The 17,003-nt window shown below is 36.2% G+C and overlaps 1 protein-coding gene across 1 annotated transcript in view; it reads right to left on the minus strand.

Annotated features, from left to right (window-relative positions):
* Window positions 1-14,604: 14,604 nt before the first annotated feature.
* Window positions 14,605-17,003, minus strand: part of LOC128983642 (CDC42 small effector protein homolog) — a 49,091-nt gene continuing 46,692 nt past the window's right edge. The window contains exon 4 of the mRNA XM_054403012.1: window positions 14,605-15,865. Coding sequence (XP_054258987.1) covers window positions 15,857-15,865 — 9 coding nt within the window. The 3' untranslated portion in view covers window positions 14,605-15,856. The remainder of the gene's footprint in view (window positions 15,866-17,003) is intronic.

The following is a 17,003-nucleotide window of genomic DNA, read 5'->3' on the forward strand; positions in this document are numbered from 1 at the left end:
AAGGGCAAGTTTTAGTTTTTGATGACAAAGGATGTAATATTTACATAAAAGATGGGTTTTCAGTAAGAGGTGAAATTTGTGGAACTGGAACAAATGTAAATGGACTGTATCGGTTGGATACAGAGAGTAAATGCAACATTGATCCAAACGATGGAAATTTAGCTATGTCTACTCAAGTTGACCAGTCAGTTAGTGTGGACTGTGGACCTTCACAATTTATGGCACAGAAGGTTGGGTCACTTGAATCATGTTAGCATGGGTGTTTTGAAAAAGGGGATGGCTTTGGGTGTTGATTTTCCTAGTCAAAGGCCAGAACCATGCATTCCCTGTGTGGAGGGGAAACACTCCAGAGAATCTTTCCCAACCACTCCAAGTAAGAGAGCTGAGACAAAACTAGAGTTAATCCATACTGATGTCTGTGGGCCTATGAATGTTCAGTCTCTTCAAGGTAATCGCTTCATGCTAATATTTATTGATGACTTCACCAGAATGACCTTTGGTTATTTCTTGAAATCAAAGGATGAAGTAGTTGATTGTTTTCTCAAGTTTAAGACTTTAGTTGAAAATCAGACCAACAAGCCTATAAAAACTGTTAGGTCAGATGAAGTACATGAATGCGAGACTAGAAGGAGTGTGTAATAGATTTGGTATAAGGCACCAGGTCACTACTCGATATAGTCCTGAGCAGAATGGGGTAGCAGAGTGTGCAAATAGAACTATTATTGAAAAGGCCAGAAGCATGCTAAGTGACTCAAATTTGTGCAAGGGTTACTGGCAGTATGCTGTGGTGGCAGCTATTTATCTTAAGAACCGAAGTCCTACAAAAGCTGTTTTTGGAGTCACGCCACAGGAGAAATGGACTGGATCGAAAGTGGACCTCAGTCACCTTAGAGTTTTTATGTGCATAGGCTATGTGCATGTGCCTAAGGAGAAAAGGACCAAATTGGACTATAAGAGTGTTCCTCACATTTTTGTAGGTTACAGTGAGGATGTCAAAGGTTACAAATTGGTCGATCCTAAGTCTCCCCGTAGATTGATTTATTCTAGAGATGTAAAGTTTTTTGAAAACTTATTTTATAATGGGCTGAAGAAAATAATGGTGATGAAACTATACAACCAGTCGAGACCATAGTAAGCATCCAGACCACCATACCGGGGCCAACGTAAACTACAGGCCGGCAGGCTTTTTCCCGCCTCCGCTGTGACGTCACGAGCGGAGTCTGACTTGTCGCGACCATCGAAGTATGGTCGCGACCTGAGCCGGAGTAGCCCGGTGCCACGAGCCAGCTGATCACTCCATCAGACACAGCTTTAAGGCAGAAATGGGTTAGATGTATTCATCGGGATAATTTTGAACTAACAAAGAAATCTGTTATTTGCGAAGACCACTTTGTTCAGTCGGACATAATTAATTAATATATTTAAGTGCATACGCAACAACTGGTTGAATCAGCATGATTCGCAACAAACATTTAAGTTTCCTGAGCCCGAGATTCTGTTAAATCAAAATCCACAGAACAGGACCCAAACACATTGATTTATCCTCAAAATTGTATGTTTTTTAAAGGAAGTTTACAATTTCGAACAGAATAATGTAGTGAAATTGGCTCCTGCACTTTCCCAAAAAGTACTTTATCTGAGCAATATAGAACGTCAAAATGTTGCTTTGTGTACAAAGTTTTTTGATGAAATAATGTATCTGCTCTTAAAGTATTATTTAAAGAAGAAGCAAACGGAACCTGCCAGCTAATAAAAGTAGTATTAAATTGGTGGAAAATTGTAAATACGAAAAGCACAACCATTGGAATAAAATCAAGAGATGTTTTTAAACAGCCAATAAAGAGTGAAGAAGATGCAGCTATCGTGTTTTTAGACAGTTTTGTTCAGTGGTCTTCTTTCGACTCGGCCGGTGAGAAAAAAAAAACAAGGTAGCTTTTGTGGCAAACTTAGTAATGAGACTCAATTTTCTCTGAACCACACTACACCGACCTTAGTAGCAATGTGCAAACATCTTTTGCAAACAAAGACTCTGCAGTACGTGCTATTAGGTAAATTTCAAAATGACGAAATAGAGGAAAGGTTTGGCCAATAACGCCAATTGAGCGGTGGCAATTATCATATTACCTTAACGGAACTTCTGGAGTCTGAGAAAAAACTCAAAGCGGTGTCTTTGCTTAAATTAAAGTCATCACAAGCAGGGGAGTTTTCTATCAAGCAATTGTGTCTGGAAAATAGTCGAGAGAACGAGTAATTCACGGATGAATTAGAAGATTTAGGATTTAGGTGAGTCGGTGGCTCAGTTGGTAGCGTCACGGACTTTGGGCCCAAGGCAGAAGTGTCGTGGGTTCGGATCCTGGTCACTGCCACAAACATTTTATCAGTACAGTTCACCTTTGTACTGTACCGGCTCACCCCTTGCTTTGCTGAATACGTTCCACGCACAGATCTGTAGTCTATGTGGACGGGCAAATGCAAGGTTAAAAGAGGCCGCCAACCTCTTTTTTTAAAAAAAAAAAAAAAAAAAAAAAAGATGAGTCAGCATTATTAGACTGCAATGTAGAAGATGATGTTAAGAAATATGAAACGTCTGAAAATGAAAATATGGCCTTAATATACATAGCAGGTATGTTATCATTAGCATTGTTTTTTATAAATAAAAACGCTTTCCTTTACTCAAAAATCTATCAAAACTAGTATTTTTAACCATAATTTTGGAATTAATTCTGAACATTCCAAAAAAATGTGTGCTGCATTCTGTTGATTTAAAAATTAACTAACTCGGTTAATCAATTTCAATATGTTCCAATCAGCTGCATGTTTATTACTTTACCTAACCCGCCATGTTAAACTTCCCTATCCCAAGCGTGATGTATATAACTTCGTTTCTTCTCGAGTGATGTAAAGTTGAAAAAAACTCACTCGGTGATGTAATGAAACCCATTTAAATAACATTGAGTGCTTAACTTAAAAAATATACCTCTATGGAGCCAACGACTTTCAACGCTAGAAATCAGCTGTGCGCTTGAATTTTATTGTTATGTTTTGAAGAATTTTCCTAACCTAGCTTTTGTTTGTAAATGAACGTTACTGTTAGAAGATGAGTGAAATGGATAATGAAAAATATTGTTCGTAACCTATATATTGTCGGGTCAGGTAAAATCTTGTACGTTACACGTTACGCAAGAGCGTGTTTACATCACTTCGGTAAATTATGCAACTCGCTTCCGCTCGTTGCACAACATTCACCTGCGTGATGTAAAAACGCTCTTACTACACTTGTAAGGTAAATAGCTATTATTCTTTCGAAGCGGCGAAAGACGCTCGGTCTAGGTACTAATTTAGCTATTGTTCATTTTAGCTATCAATGTTGTTTTAGCTGAAATGCTTATGCTTCATTTTAGCTATCAATATGTTTTTTGTATGTAAGTGTACGAGAGTTCTGTGTTATGTTCGACTAAATGTAGTACATGTGAAATTCCTCATTTAGTAATAGTAAAAAAATGTGTTTCGATATTTGGAAATATATTGTTGAACAATTATTCGAAGAACATTAGGGATAAACTGAACAATGATAAAAAGGACAAACGTAGAGTAAAAAAGTTGTCATCTCAGTAATATGTGAACATGTAAGTACACTTCTTCAAATATATTTATTGTATTCGATGCTAATTGTAATACGATTTAGTTGACACGATTGTGTTCCTTTATTCATGCAGATTAAAATAACGTACAATTTGTATATATTCAATCCTATGTACACCAGTGAGGGCAGATTAGAGTGAGCGATGACAGGCCCGCGCAATGCTTTGCAGCGTAAGGCGGCTCGGCTGGTAAGACTCCGCTTGTGACGTCACAGCCAGAGCCTGCAGGCCCGGTAGTTTACGCTGGCCCCGACCAAACTCGATGAACCGTAATAATATCGGATGTTTTGACTGGTATGGAAGTTCAGAATTCTGAAGACGCCCCCCGACACGAATAATGTCGTTTTCATTAATGAACGGATGGAGTGGTTTCAGTTTGTTAGGACAGTGGTTAGCTTGAAGTTCCTGTTTTTAGTGTTTTTCAGTGGCGAAGACTTCTGATTGGACTCCGTGAAAGATCTTTAATGTAGATGTGCGCAATTCGTCAGTTGTGATGAAACCTATGACACGATTCTGTTTATTCAAACAGTTGTGTTTGAATCGTAAAACAATTGCAATTATACGTACGAGTTTTGTCCACGAAGAATAAAATTTCAGTGGTTACCTTTCAGTGATACCTGTGGTTACAAACACAGGAAACGGTGTTGGTTTTAATTCGGGCGAAATTTCAGAATTAAAGTCAGATTGTGGATGCTCTTGCTTTTGCCAATCTGTAGATGGACGTGAAAGCCATGATGGCCCTGACCACCACATATGATTGTCTACCAGCTGTTTGACTCGTAAACCACGAGAACCACAGTCAGCAGGATTGTCATTAGTGTTAACGTGATGCCACACTTCAGTGGAGTGCGATTCTTGAACTGCGGCAACTCGGTTGGCGACAAAGGTTTTAAGTTGGTAAGCTGGGGTTTCCAAGTTAAGACAATTGTGGAATCAGACCACAAGAAGATGTTGTTTGTATTAATTATGTTGGGAAACAATGATGTGCAATGTGATGTCAACTTTGACAGCAAATGAGCTGCACATAACTCTAAGCGAGGTATTGTCGTGGAACGTAATGGAGCGACACGACCTTTTGCCATAACGAAGTTTATGGTGACTGAATCATCAAGATGGACACATCTGAAATAAATTAAACAAGCAAATCCTGTTTCTGAGGCGTCCGCAAAACCATGAAGCTCAATGCTTTTTAAAGAATGCAGATTTAAAGAACGTGGTATGGTGATGTCTGATAAGTATTGAGTATCATCGGAGAATCGTTTCCACTGATCGATAATAGAATCAGGTAAAATGCTATCCCAACTGATTCAAAGTCCAGATTTGTTGCATAATACATTTGGCTATCATGATGCATGGAGTTAAAAATCCACACGGGTCATAGATTTTAGCGATTGCGCTAAGAACATGTCGTTTTGTAAGATTTGCGTTAGAATCTAGATTAGTGGTAACGGAAGTGAAAACGTCCAACGTAGGTGACCATTGGAGACCTAATACAGTAAATTGAGGACAGGAGGATTCAGACACAAATTTTGGAGTTGCGCGATGTGACTCATGAAGATCTTGAAGCAACTGTTCTGAGTTTGACATCCACTTGCGAAATTCGAATTGACCACATTGCAATAACTGAGTAAGTTAAGTCTTAAGTTGTATGGCCTCTTCCAAAGTGTCTGAGCCAGTAATAATATCATCCATATATGTATGGTGTTTTATTGCATAGGCTGCTTGAGGGTACTTGTGACCTTCATCAGTAGCTAGCTGGTGCAAGGTTCTAATAGCTAGATATGGAGAACAATTCATACCATATGTAACAGTGTTAAGTTGATATGTTTGCATAGGCTTATTTGGTGAATCGCGCCAGAGAATCAGCTGATAATTGCGATCCGAAGGATGAATCACAATTTGGTGATACATTTGCTTGATGTCTGAGCACATGACAATTCGATTTTTTCTGAACTGAGTCAGAATGTCAGCTATGTTAGGTTGCAATGCTGGACCAGTCAGTAACAAGTCATTGAGTGAATGGCCAGAATCAGTTTTGCAACTTGCATCAAATACTGTGCGAAGCTTAGTTGTTGAACTAGATTCTTTTAACACCCCGTGATGAGGTAAATAATAGTGTTGCGGAGTTAATGACGATACATCTATGAGAGACATATGATCAAGCGATAAGGATTCATGCATAAAATCTTTATACAGCATAGAAAAACGTTCGTTACATGAAAACGTACGTTCCATTGCAATTAAACGTTGCTTAGCTGCATCAATGGACGAACCTAACATTTTGGATGAGCCTTTAAACGGTAATCGTACAATGTATCTACCGAGGTCATCTCTGGTATGAGTGTCTGCGAATAACTTTTCACAATGAATATCTTCTTGGGATTGTTGTTTGTGGTTTGGGATTTCTTCTAAGAGCCAAAATCTTTGAATGGAATTGTGTATGTCCTTTAAAATTGTAGTATGCAAACAAATAGTTAAGTTACTTGAGATGTGCATGATTGCAATGTATCAGGTGTAGGCCTACATGGAGTACGGTAGTACAAATAATTCTGTTACCACATGGAGTATTAATTATTGATGGCAATGTGCTGCCGAGTGATGTACTGTAACAGGACCTGTGAATAAATGAGGTACCAAAGATGCTCCTAAAATGACATCAATGCGGTTATGAAGATGAAAATTAGGATCTGCTAATTGTTCATGATTCAAGCGTGAAACCACCTCTGGAGCTACTGGACAACGAGGAATGTTCAGTGTAAGCTTATCAAGTATAACAAATGAATGGTTCGGCTGTAGTGTAATTCCCGATAAAGTTTCAATGTTTGCTGTAATTTGCCCCTTTGTTTTCGTACTTTGCTGACTGATGCCTACAATTTGAGTAAAACATCTGCTTCGAGGAGTATTCAGTAAATGAACAGCTCGTTCAGAAATAAGAGACGCCATGCTTCCTGTATCAATAAGCGCACGAAATGTTTGAACCTGTCCACTGGAACTACGTATGTTAATTAATAAAGTTCCCAATAAGACCATTGCTGTTTGTGAAACAGTGGTTCGATGATTACGGACATGCAAGGTGATTGGATTTTGTGCATCTGTATTAAGATTAAATGGACGAAACTGCTCATTACGTTTGTGTGAATTGGATTGTCCAGCTTTATTTGTGAATGTCAGTTCTTCAGTTGGAAAGTGCAATAAGGTGTTGTGACGTTTACTACAATGTTTACAAACTGACTGAGACTGACATTTTTGAGAACTGTGATTTCCTAAGCAAGAAATACAATGGTGATGTGATTTTACTGCCTGGAATCTGTCTTGTGGTGATAGTTTTAAGAATTTGGCACAGTTGTAAGTAGTGATGGTCAAAACCAGAAATTTCGAATCTCAAAACCGAAACCAAAACTTTTAAAAATCGAATCTCGAATCTCAAAACCTTAACGCGAAACTTTTTTACTTAGCTGGTTACATAGGTCAAGGTTACAAATATAGGTAATAATAAAATGTTAAGTATGCAATCAAAACTGAAAGAGATCTACTCCTGACACTGACATAACATAAATATTTATCTGATAATCTTAAACTTAAATACAACATTTTTTTTATAAACAACCAACATTAAAATAAATTAAACCCCTAACACCAACATAAACATGAATATTAGATTAATTAGAACATTTAGTAGTCAATATTTCTCTGTGTTATGAAATATTGATGTGAAACTGAATTGTACGTCGTTCGAGTTATAGTATTTAAGATGTCTTTTGAAGTTCAGAATACAATTTACTTGTTTCATTACTTTTGATGGGGATATGTATGCTCTATTGCTACGAGCTTGTGTGGAAACAGTGTTATTTACAATAATAATGACACAAAAAATGTCAGCAGTTTTAAAAATAAAACTGCCAAACTCTTGAATTTTGAAACTTTTGAATCTCGAAACTTGGTGATCGAATCTCGAAACCGAAACTTTTCCAAAGTTTTGATGGTTTTGAGATTTGAGATTCGGTTTTGACACATCACTAGTTGTAAGTTTTATGATCAGTGCCATCACATCCAGCACACAGCAACGTTACTTGTTGAGATTTAGTTTTTGAGTTGAATATTGGACTTGTTATAAATTTACGTGTGTTAACCTGTTTTTCCGGAACATGAGAGATACGTGATTCCTTAAAAAAAAATGTGGTAGCAACTGCATCCTCATGCCGATCACATTCAGACGTTAGAAATTCAAGTATTTCTTCTGCAGAGGGCAATGTGTCAGCTGTAGCCTGTCTGTTGTCACGGAATGTTTCAAGACGTTTGCGTAAATCCACATCAAGTTTCCGAAGTAGCAAAGCCGTCAATAAATGGTTGGAATTGCTGATGTCACAATCGATTGCAGTTAACGCCTGAATATGTTCATTGTAGCTGTTAACAAACGTGCGAATTCCAGAAACATTGCGTCTAGAAATGTCTGGTAAGTCAAGAATAATATTGAGATGAAGTAGGCGTAAGCGTCTGTCATTTTGGTAACGTTTAAAAACCATTTCGTAGGGAATGTCATAGTTGGCCTCAGTAAGTGAAAGGTTTTTAATTAGGTTCAATTGTTCTGATAACAAAACACTTAATAAGTACGGTATTGAAACTTAGTTACTTTGTTTAAAGTGTCGTTTTTGTGGATTGTCGTATTGAAGACATTGATGAAGTTTGACCAATCAGCGAAGTTCCCACTAAATTTAGGAAGCTCAAGTTTTGGTAGTCGCGCTGAACATGACTGATGCTGTATAGTTAATTCAGCATTCGAACCAGGAAGGCTAAGTTGGTCATCGTTAGATGACAATATGTCATAGATAGAAGAGGTCAACCCAATGAATAAGTCCGATACACTGTTTTTTTGCGTAAAGAAAAATAGACGTTGGCGAAGGATTTGTGGGCTGTACACCCGGTGAATGAAAGTCGTAGGGCTGGCCTTTTGTACAAAAATTCCCATATCAATCCCGGGTGATACCTTTGATACAAAAATCCTCATGTCAGTCCCGGGAATACAAAAGTCATATTATTCCCACAAAACAATAAGGCAGTATTATTTCGCGGATTTAAACAAAAATTTAATTTTTGCCAATTACATCTCTTTATTTGTACTCTTTAATCTATTACATTGAATAATGATCATCTATTTACAATGATTAGGCGAGTTCGATACTGTGGATGGCAGAGCGCGGGGTAGGTTGTGTTAAACTGTTAAAAAGGAAGGAAGCTCTTAAGAAAAAGTTCAAAGAAAACAAGTGAAAATTTTCTAAGGATAACACAAGACAAAGACAAGCTCATGAAATGTATGAAGGAGTAAGGAATATGCAAGTTGGGAGGATGTTGTAATGTCTAACTTACATATTCATCTTGCCTGCCTAATTTGTTATAACATATGGTTTATGATATATTTCTATATTGTTATGAGTTTGTTTATAGTTGACCTGTTTACATTCAGTTGTTGCATTCTATCTTATTCCCAATTAAATTAGTTTCATGTTAACTAACTGTCTAAATCATTTGATACAATCAGGGTAATTAACTGCTGCAGCTCAACTCTGCTATTTCACCAACATCAGGTTGGCAGCACTACATTCCGCCCGACGGAAAACGCAGTTGCATAAAAGGGTTCCATTTGAACCTATGTAAAAACGCGCTCCGACGAAACACCGAAACTCGGCGGAGTCTAAGTCCTCCATCGGCTCCCGACGGAACAATGAAACGCGACGGAGATTCCGCTGTGCATAAAAGGGTCCCATTTGATCCCATGTTAACACACTCACCGACGGAATGCCCGATAGATTCTGATAGATTCCGCTCGATGGAAAATGTCGAGCATAAAAGAGGCCTAAGCTGAGTTTCAAGTTTAGTTTCAAGCTTGTCTGACTGCGCGAAGAGAGAAAATACAGCTGTTTAATCGTTTGTTCAAATTATCAACTTGTGGTTTCCAGTTTGGATTTTCATTTACAATAATACCTGAAAAATTCACATTTTGCTGCAGTGGCATTTTAGATTTTGATGCTGTAGTTTTATCTGTTTAATATTGATTATTAGAACTAAAGTCTATAAGGTGAGTTTTATCATCATTCATAACCAACCCATTCACCTGGAACCAGTCTCTGAGAGCTTGTACCTCCCTGTCCAGTGTGTGCCGCAGGGAGTCTATACTGGGTGCCATTCATAGCACCATTGTATCGTCTGCATACTGAAAGAGTTCCATATTTGAGACTTGAGCTAGGTCATTAACATAGATTATGAACATACTGGGGCCCAGTATCGACCCTTGAGACACACCACATAGTTTTATAAAAACAGTTTAGTTATTTTTTGTTAATTTAGTTCTCTGAAACCGGAAAGATAAGATGAAAATAAACTAATTTCTCTGCCTTTTTCTTTAATTTACCAATGAGGATGTCGTGATCAACGTAATCCGCAATCAAACGCCCTGGACAGATCACAGAGAACACCAGCTGCACTCTGAGATCCATCCAGAGCCCATGTGATGCAGTTAACCATTCTTAAGCAATATTGTTTGTTCAATTGGTTTTTATTATTATATTTTATTTTTTATTTTTTTAAATGCACAATCAGATTAGGTGTAAAAATTAGGCCGAGTATGTAATGTAACTAAGGCCAGCTTTTAGAACTTACAGGATTTTTCTTTAAATTTAGACTTCCAGTTAACACAATTCTTTCTCATAAGTCATGACCTAGATTGTTCTGGCCGTGAAGGTTGCAGTGTAATGATAGTGATCACTTACTAGGTCAAACTAATTCTAGTCACTGAATGGGAGAATCTGTGAACTGTATTTGACAAGTTTTAATTGCAAAGAAAATAATATATAAAATAGTGTTTGTACCTACCTAGAGTTGGTGGTGAATCCTAGGATATTTGTTCTCTTGCAATCTTTATTTTTGGTTTGATTAATAACGATTGAACCATTTATATGTTAAAATCTAATGGAAAATAAAGTTTTGGTAATCCAATTAAAAAATTTTGGTTCAGTAGAAAAATGTGATTTAACATAAACCAAAACCATATAACAAGGTAGGACAAATGTTTTATTGTTTGCGCTTTTATTAAAATTGGACTTTTAATGGATATTAATTCAGCAAGGTTTACCTACACTCCTTTTAGCGAATTTCCCTATAGGGAAGTAGCTATTACCGTAGGTCTCATGGTAAGACCTAAGCCCGGGACCGATTTACTTTTTCATTTTGATGTCCCCAGAGGCCAAAAACACCATTCGTTCATATTTTTATATATCTATATATAGAGATATATATATATATATATATGTGTGTGTCCATCCGCACGATAACTTGAGTAATTTTTGTCCGATTTCGATAAAATTTGGTTTGAAGGTGTAAGGCGGGATAAACTTGAATGAGTTCGCGAACCAGCATGATCGGACTATGGGAACGGGGGTTTATGGGGGGTTTTATGGGGTAAAAATAGGTTTTTCCCATTTTTGACCCTAAAAACACAAAATTTCACAATTTATTCCTAAACCATTTTGTAGAGCTTAAAAAACAAATAATTTAGTATATTGAAGCGTTATTATGCGCCTAATTGTAACGGAGAAAAATCAAAAAAATTGTAATTTTAAAATTCTCATGTAATTCTTATGGAGAATAAGTCAACTGTTGTAGTTTGCTTGTTTATGAACATATTTTGATCAAATTTGGAAAATACATTAATTTCTTACTAAACCACAGTACCTTTTAATATTTTACATTAAAAAAAACTTGTTTACCCTCCCTGTTGCAGCAAACCTAAGTACTCATTAAACTAATTCTGTTAAAATAGGGAATAAATGTGATATTTTTAAGGAGACATTTTAGTTTAAATCCAATCAAGCAGATGGAAATTCGCTAAGTCTGCAGGTTTGCTGCGCCGGGGGTATTCTATAATTTACTTCATACAGATCAAACGTTTTCCTTGTGACAGTATTTACCAATGGCCATAGTAAATACCACTATCACTTAAAAAAAAAACTTTGTTGGTATATTAGGTAGGGTGCCTATACAGATGTAAGAAACAGCAAGAATACTGTAGGTTTAAAATAATAGTCCTCAAAATTCATCACAATTTAGGTTGTTAACTCTCTGCCCACGAAGCTGTTTCTGAGTAAGCTTGTCATTGTTTACGCAGCGCCGTATCTCTCAGGTCGTACGGCCAGCACTACTGGCCATTGTAGTTTCTCTGTTAGGTTGGTCACCATTCTGCCAACCCAGCTACGCCAGCTTGTATCAAGTATTTTGTTTTTGTCAATTATGGTAAGGGCTAAGGTTTTACACATTGAAACTAAAAATAAATTCAAATAAGTCTAATATTTTTATATTTTACAAGCTGAACTTGGCAGACGTTGTCTTGCCTTTGCCTATTTATAATTTAAGTACCGTAACGTTTAATTGTCTTATTGTATATGAAGTGCTTATAACTAAATTAAAATGCGTACGACAACTAATGAAACACATATAGTACAAAGGATAACCGATTCTTTATTACTGCTCTTATATTAATGCTAATGGGTAGACAATATTTTTGGTCTTTCTATTCGGCTCAATCACGTCCTGGTTGAAGTTCGTTCGCTACGCTCACTCACCTTTAGGTTGGAGCTCGTTCGCTGCGCTCACTTGCCTTCAGGTTAGCTCGTTCGCTACGCTAACTCGCCTCCAGGTTGAAGTTCGTTCGCTATGCTCACTCACCTTTTGGTTACAAATTAGCTGTTGTCATAAATGTAAAAGAAATAATAGTGCTGCACCCTGTTGGTAATCCTTGTAACTTTAATGCTATTGAACGTCATAGAACAGAACCAACTTGTTTAATTGAAACAGCTGTTAAGATTCATTAATTCCATTTCTCATAAGGTTAACATGGAAAACTCCAGAGCCACTGGGGCGGAGCCGATTGGACGGATCACAAAATTGATGGTGTATAAACCTATTCCATGAAATTCTACACGTATGTACCAAGTTTCGTGGCAATCGGTTCAGCGGTGTCTGAGTTTATCACTGCCAAACATATATATATATATATACAAACTATTGAAAGCTGATGAAATAAGAAATAAAACTAAAATCAAAGTTTGCTGCTTAAGTTCATACATAATAAAATATTTAATTTTAAAAATTGTCAAAAGAACTACTGTTGCTATGGAAAGTATGTGCGACTCTTTCCCTAGGAAAGTAGGCCTTGAACTAGTTAATTTCTTGTATCATCAGATTAATCCGAAAACCTTTTCTAGTCATCCTACAGTTACACAATTAATAATATTTTATCCTTGTAAATGTTACCTCACATCACAGTTTCAGATGACAACACACTTGACAGTTGAGGTTATTTTACAGTGAAAATGGCGTAATACAGACCTGGAAACCTTATAAACTAAAATTTTAATATTCTGTGAATAGAGGAACTATCTCTGGTTTAGTGCTGCGCTGCAGCCTACGGGAGAATAAATAAACTATGTTAAAAAAAGTGTGTTGGATGGCCACCTATACTGGCCGGACGAGCTGACGTAGAAATTAGTAGTGGCTAGCAGTGCTGGCTGTACGACCTAGAGGCACTGCGCCGTGTAAACATGACAAGCTGATATAGAACGTAGCCGTGTCCAGCAGGGCTGGCCATTCGAGTTGAGAGGCACTTTTCTAAAATGGCTATGAAACCGCAAAGGGTTAAGTTAGGTTTGATGAAACAAGATGAAAAATCCTGTTTATTGCTCTGGAAGTCTATACTGGCTGTCGGCAAAGCACATAGACATCGCTAAAGCCACATTTACACGAGGCCATTAGGCAAGCAGATTACCTCTCAGCTACTGTTAAAGGTAGCTTAGGCAAAAAGAATGCTACCAGCATAGACTAACCAACACAAGTAGACTTCTCATCCCATTGTAAATTTTGAAGCACGTTTTTCGTGTCTAGTTCATGTACGTGAAACAAAGGCGCTAGTGTCGACGAAACTTTGTTTCTATTATTTTAGGGTTAATTTCTTGATTTGTGCTTTACTGTTTGGTTATATAACTAGGGGACAAGTTATTGTATATGTTTAGATCGTATTATTTGGTTAAACGAGGTTTTAAATGGCTGTAATAACGGGAAACAAATTGTAAACAAAACACGACCTCTACATAAACCGTACAGAACTAACAATAAAATTGTCTTCAGCTGTTCCATAAGGATGAGAAATTTACTAAGGGAGTATGTTTTATCTATGCTACCAGCTAGGTAAAACAAATTGTTATAAAGTATCTGTATTTAAAATTTTAATTTTTTAACACCTGAAAAGTAGTAAATAAAAGTATAGACAAGTTTTAGGCAGAATCACTGGGGTAGCGAGTGAAGTCTAAGGTCCTTTCAAGGTCAAAAGGATCACTTGACAGCAGGTAATTTCACCAGTACACGTTTTGATCAGTGATTCGGAGGCTTAACTCAAACAAAATGAAGTCTAAGCTTTAGTCGCACAGTTGACAGGGTAAAAAATAATGGAAAACGAAATCTCAACTTAAGAAGTTCCACTTGTGATCATACAAGGCTATTTGTTGTTAAATGAATACAATTCTGAATATTGATTCTGAAATAAATGGTCGCATGATAAGACAACAATTAACAAGGAGATAATAAAGTATAACTAATTAAATTTTGTTAAGCTGTTTAACAATTTATATGGTAAAGTAAAAGATATTGACACTAAACATGATGTCTGCCAGGCATCAACTATTGCTTTTTAAGGAATATAAATCATTACAAACAATACAAACCCAATAGTTGCAAAAAACAATAACCTACTCAAATCCTATCCTCAAATCCTTTTTTCCATTCCTACACAACCAAGTACAATCTAGGATTAAAAGCTTTTCAGTGGTCAACTGAAAGAAATGTTTAAACAAAATTCAAAATATTTTTAGTACTTGTATTTACATATATAAAATGTGTTAACTTGAAATAAAACAAATACTTCAACGGTTGGATGCAACGTTTATTGTATAAAAAGACAATGCTGATCAAGAAGTTATTCATAAAAAGATTATCCATCAAAACCCTAGTCTAGCCTAGGCTACACTTTTTAATCTATACAAGGTGGATGACATGAGTTGGAAGGCAGACTTGAGTAGCAAACAAGTAGCTGGCTGCTGGCAGTCTTACTTATTGTAAGGCAATATTCAGACTTCTGAGATTTTGCTTTTACTTGGCCCCCGTACATACGTATGACTTATGCTGTGTGCTGCTAACGACACAACGTTGTGAAAATTCAGTTGTATAAATGTGTTTACGGAGGTACCTGTTCTGACAGTGTCATGTGATTCCAAGCAAATACCTCACTTCAAGCTGTACAAGGCACTATGAATACTATGGACAAAACCGCATGACACTTTAATATCGTTAGCACCATAATATCGTGTCAAAACATACATATTTTGATATGGTAATAAAGAATTGTTGGGTGATCAAAAATTAATTTATCTTCCTGAGTTGTGTCGTCCATGGAGCAAAGTCAATATGTGTGAACGTAGGCTTAGTCTGTAAACTTATACCTAAGCCTAACCTAATCTACTATACACATTCACTGCTTATACACAAATAACACATGAACAAGCTACAAATTCCTAAATAGTGTTAACAGAATAATCACAGAGAGCAAAATAATACATACATAAATACAATACGTCCCGTAAACTGTGATGACAATGTCAGGGTTTTCTTAAAAACTTATCATAATTTAAGAAGTATAGTTTACCTCACATAAATGCTCAATAATTTCACTGTCACAGTGTTTTCTATCAACATCAAATAGTAACACTCTAAAAACCATACTCTTCAATGTTAAATTGTGTGTTACAGATTAATAAAAATAAACATCACTCAATGACTAGTCCTATACTTTCACTTGTTACTGATTGTTTTACCTGTTTAACAATTAATCCTTCTGAATAAAAATTTAATCAAAATAACATCATTAACAAAATAAATGTAAGCAAAATAAAAGCTTATTCTCAATAGGATGAAATCTATGTTGCTCAACAACACAAAATAAACTTATTCAAAAGGCCGTAACAGTAGGGAAAATGCAGCAAAGCCATGGCGGTGGGGGAAGTAACATAAAAATTAAATACAATACAAAAATCAATTCTGTACAACTTAAAAATATACTTAAATAAAAATGAATTCACAAAATTTCATCTTCACAGCTATGTACAACTCTGGACCAACTAGTATGCCTGCAACATAAAAGAGAAAAACTAAAAGTTAAAATCAATATGTATTAAAATCCTATATATAGATACTAGAACTAGAGTCAATGATGATTCGATGTTTATTGCTGAAGGCATGTTTATTTTTTATCAAGCCTAAAATGAAGTGCTCTATTTTTTGTGTTTTACTTCAGTAGTTACTACTGGAATATGTAGTAATGTAATGGTTTCCTGCTAATCTTCCTCCCTTGTCTACAACAGTTAACTTGCTCCACTCTTTATCTTCTTAGAGCAACATATGAGTTTGTCTTGAGGTGTACTGGTAAAAATTGTTAAGGTTATGAAGGTTTAAGCATTGATTTAAGGCCTGATGTCACTGCCAAAACAATGTTTGCTCTGTAGTTTTGAATTCTCTATGCATGTTTAAACATACAATTGAATTCAAAATGTAACAATCTAGTGGGTCTGACTTAGGGGAGGTACGAATGAGGCATTAGTTCAAAATTCCTCCGTGAACAGCGCTGTAGTAGAGAGTACTTTGGCAAAGAAGGTTTACTAATCACAAAAATAGTTCTGTTCATAAAATAAAATTATAAATGCCTCAAATTCAATTTTATTATTTTTTAATTATAAAATTAAACTATCATAACCTAACCAAACTAACCAAACTTGCTGATAATGAAATAATATAACAAAAGTTTATTAATAGAAAAAATAATTCTGTTTATTAAATAAAACTAGAAATTGCTCTACTAAAATTGTATAATGACTTAATAATAAAATTAAACTGTCATAACCGAACCAAACCAACCAAACTTGCTGATAATAAAAAAATCTTGGACAAAAAGTTAATGCCACGAGCGGGATTTGAACCCGGGACCTTCAGCATATCAGCCCGGCACGCTAACCATTAGACCACCGAGGCCGATGACTACCGATCGTTTTGTTACGGCAATGGCGTTCCCTCAGCTAATAAGAAGCCCACAGCTGTCATCGTAGCCTCTTCTATACCTCCCCTGAGTAAATACCCAATCTAGTGAGGTCTGAATTTTTCAATCAAAGAAATACAGTACTAATAGGTGGTGTTACATATGTTTTATCATGTTTTATTTACATTTTATTTCTAACATGTGTTCAAATTAGGTACTATTTTGTTTAACTTACT

The sequence above is a fragment of the Macrosteles quadrilineatus genome, unplaced genomic scaffold (assembly GCF_028750875.1).
Source record: "Macrosteles quadrilineatus isolate MER2022 unplaced genomic scaffold, UCM_ALF_1.0 Scaffold_1__1_contigs__length_201487025, whole genome shotgun sequence".
Classification (NCBI taxonomy): Eukaryota; Metazoa; Arthropoda; class Insecta; order Hemiptera; family Cicadellidae; genus Macrosteles; species Macrosteles quadrilineatus.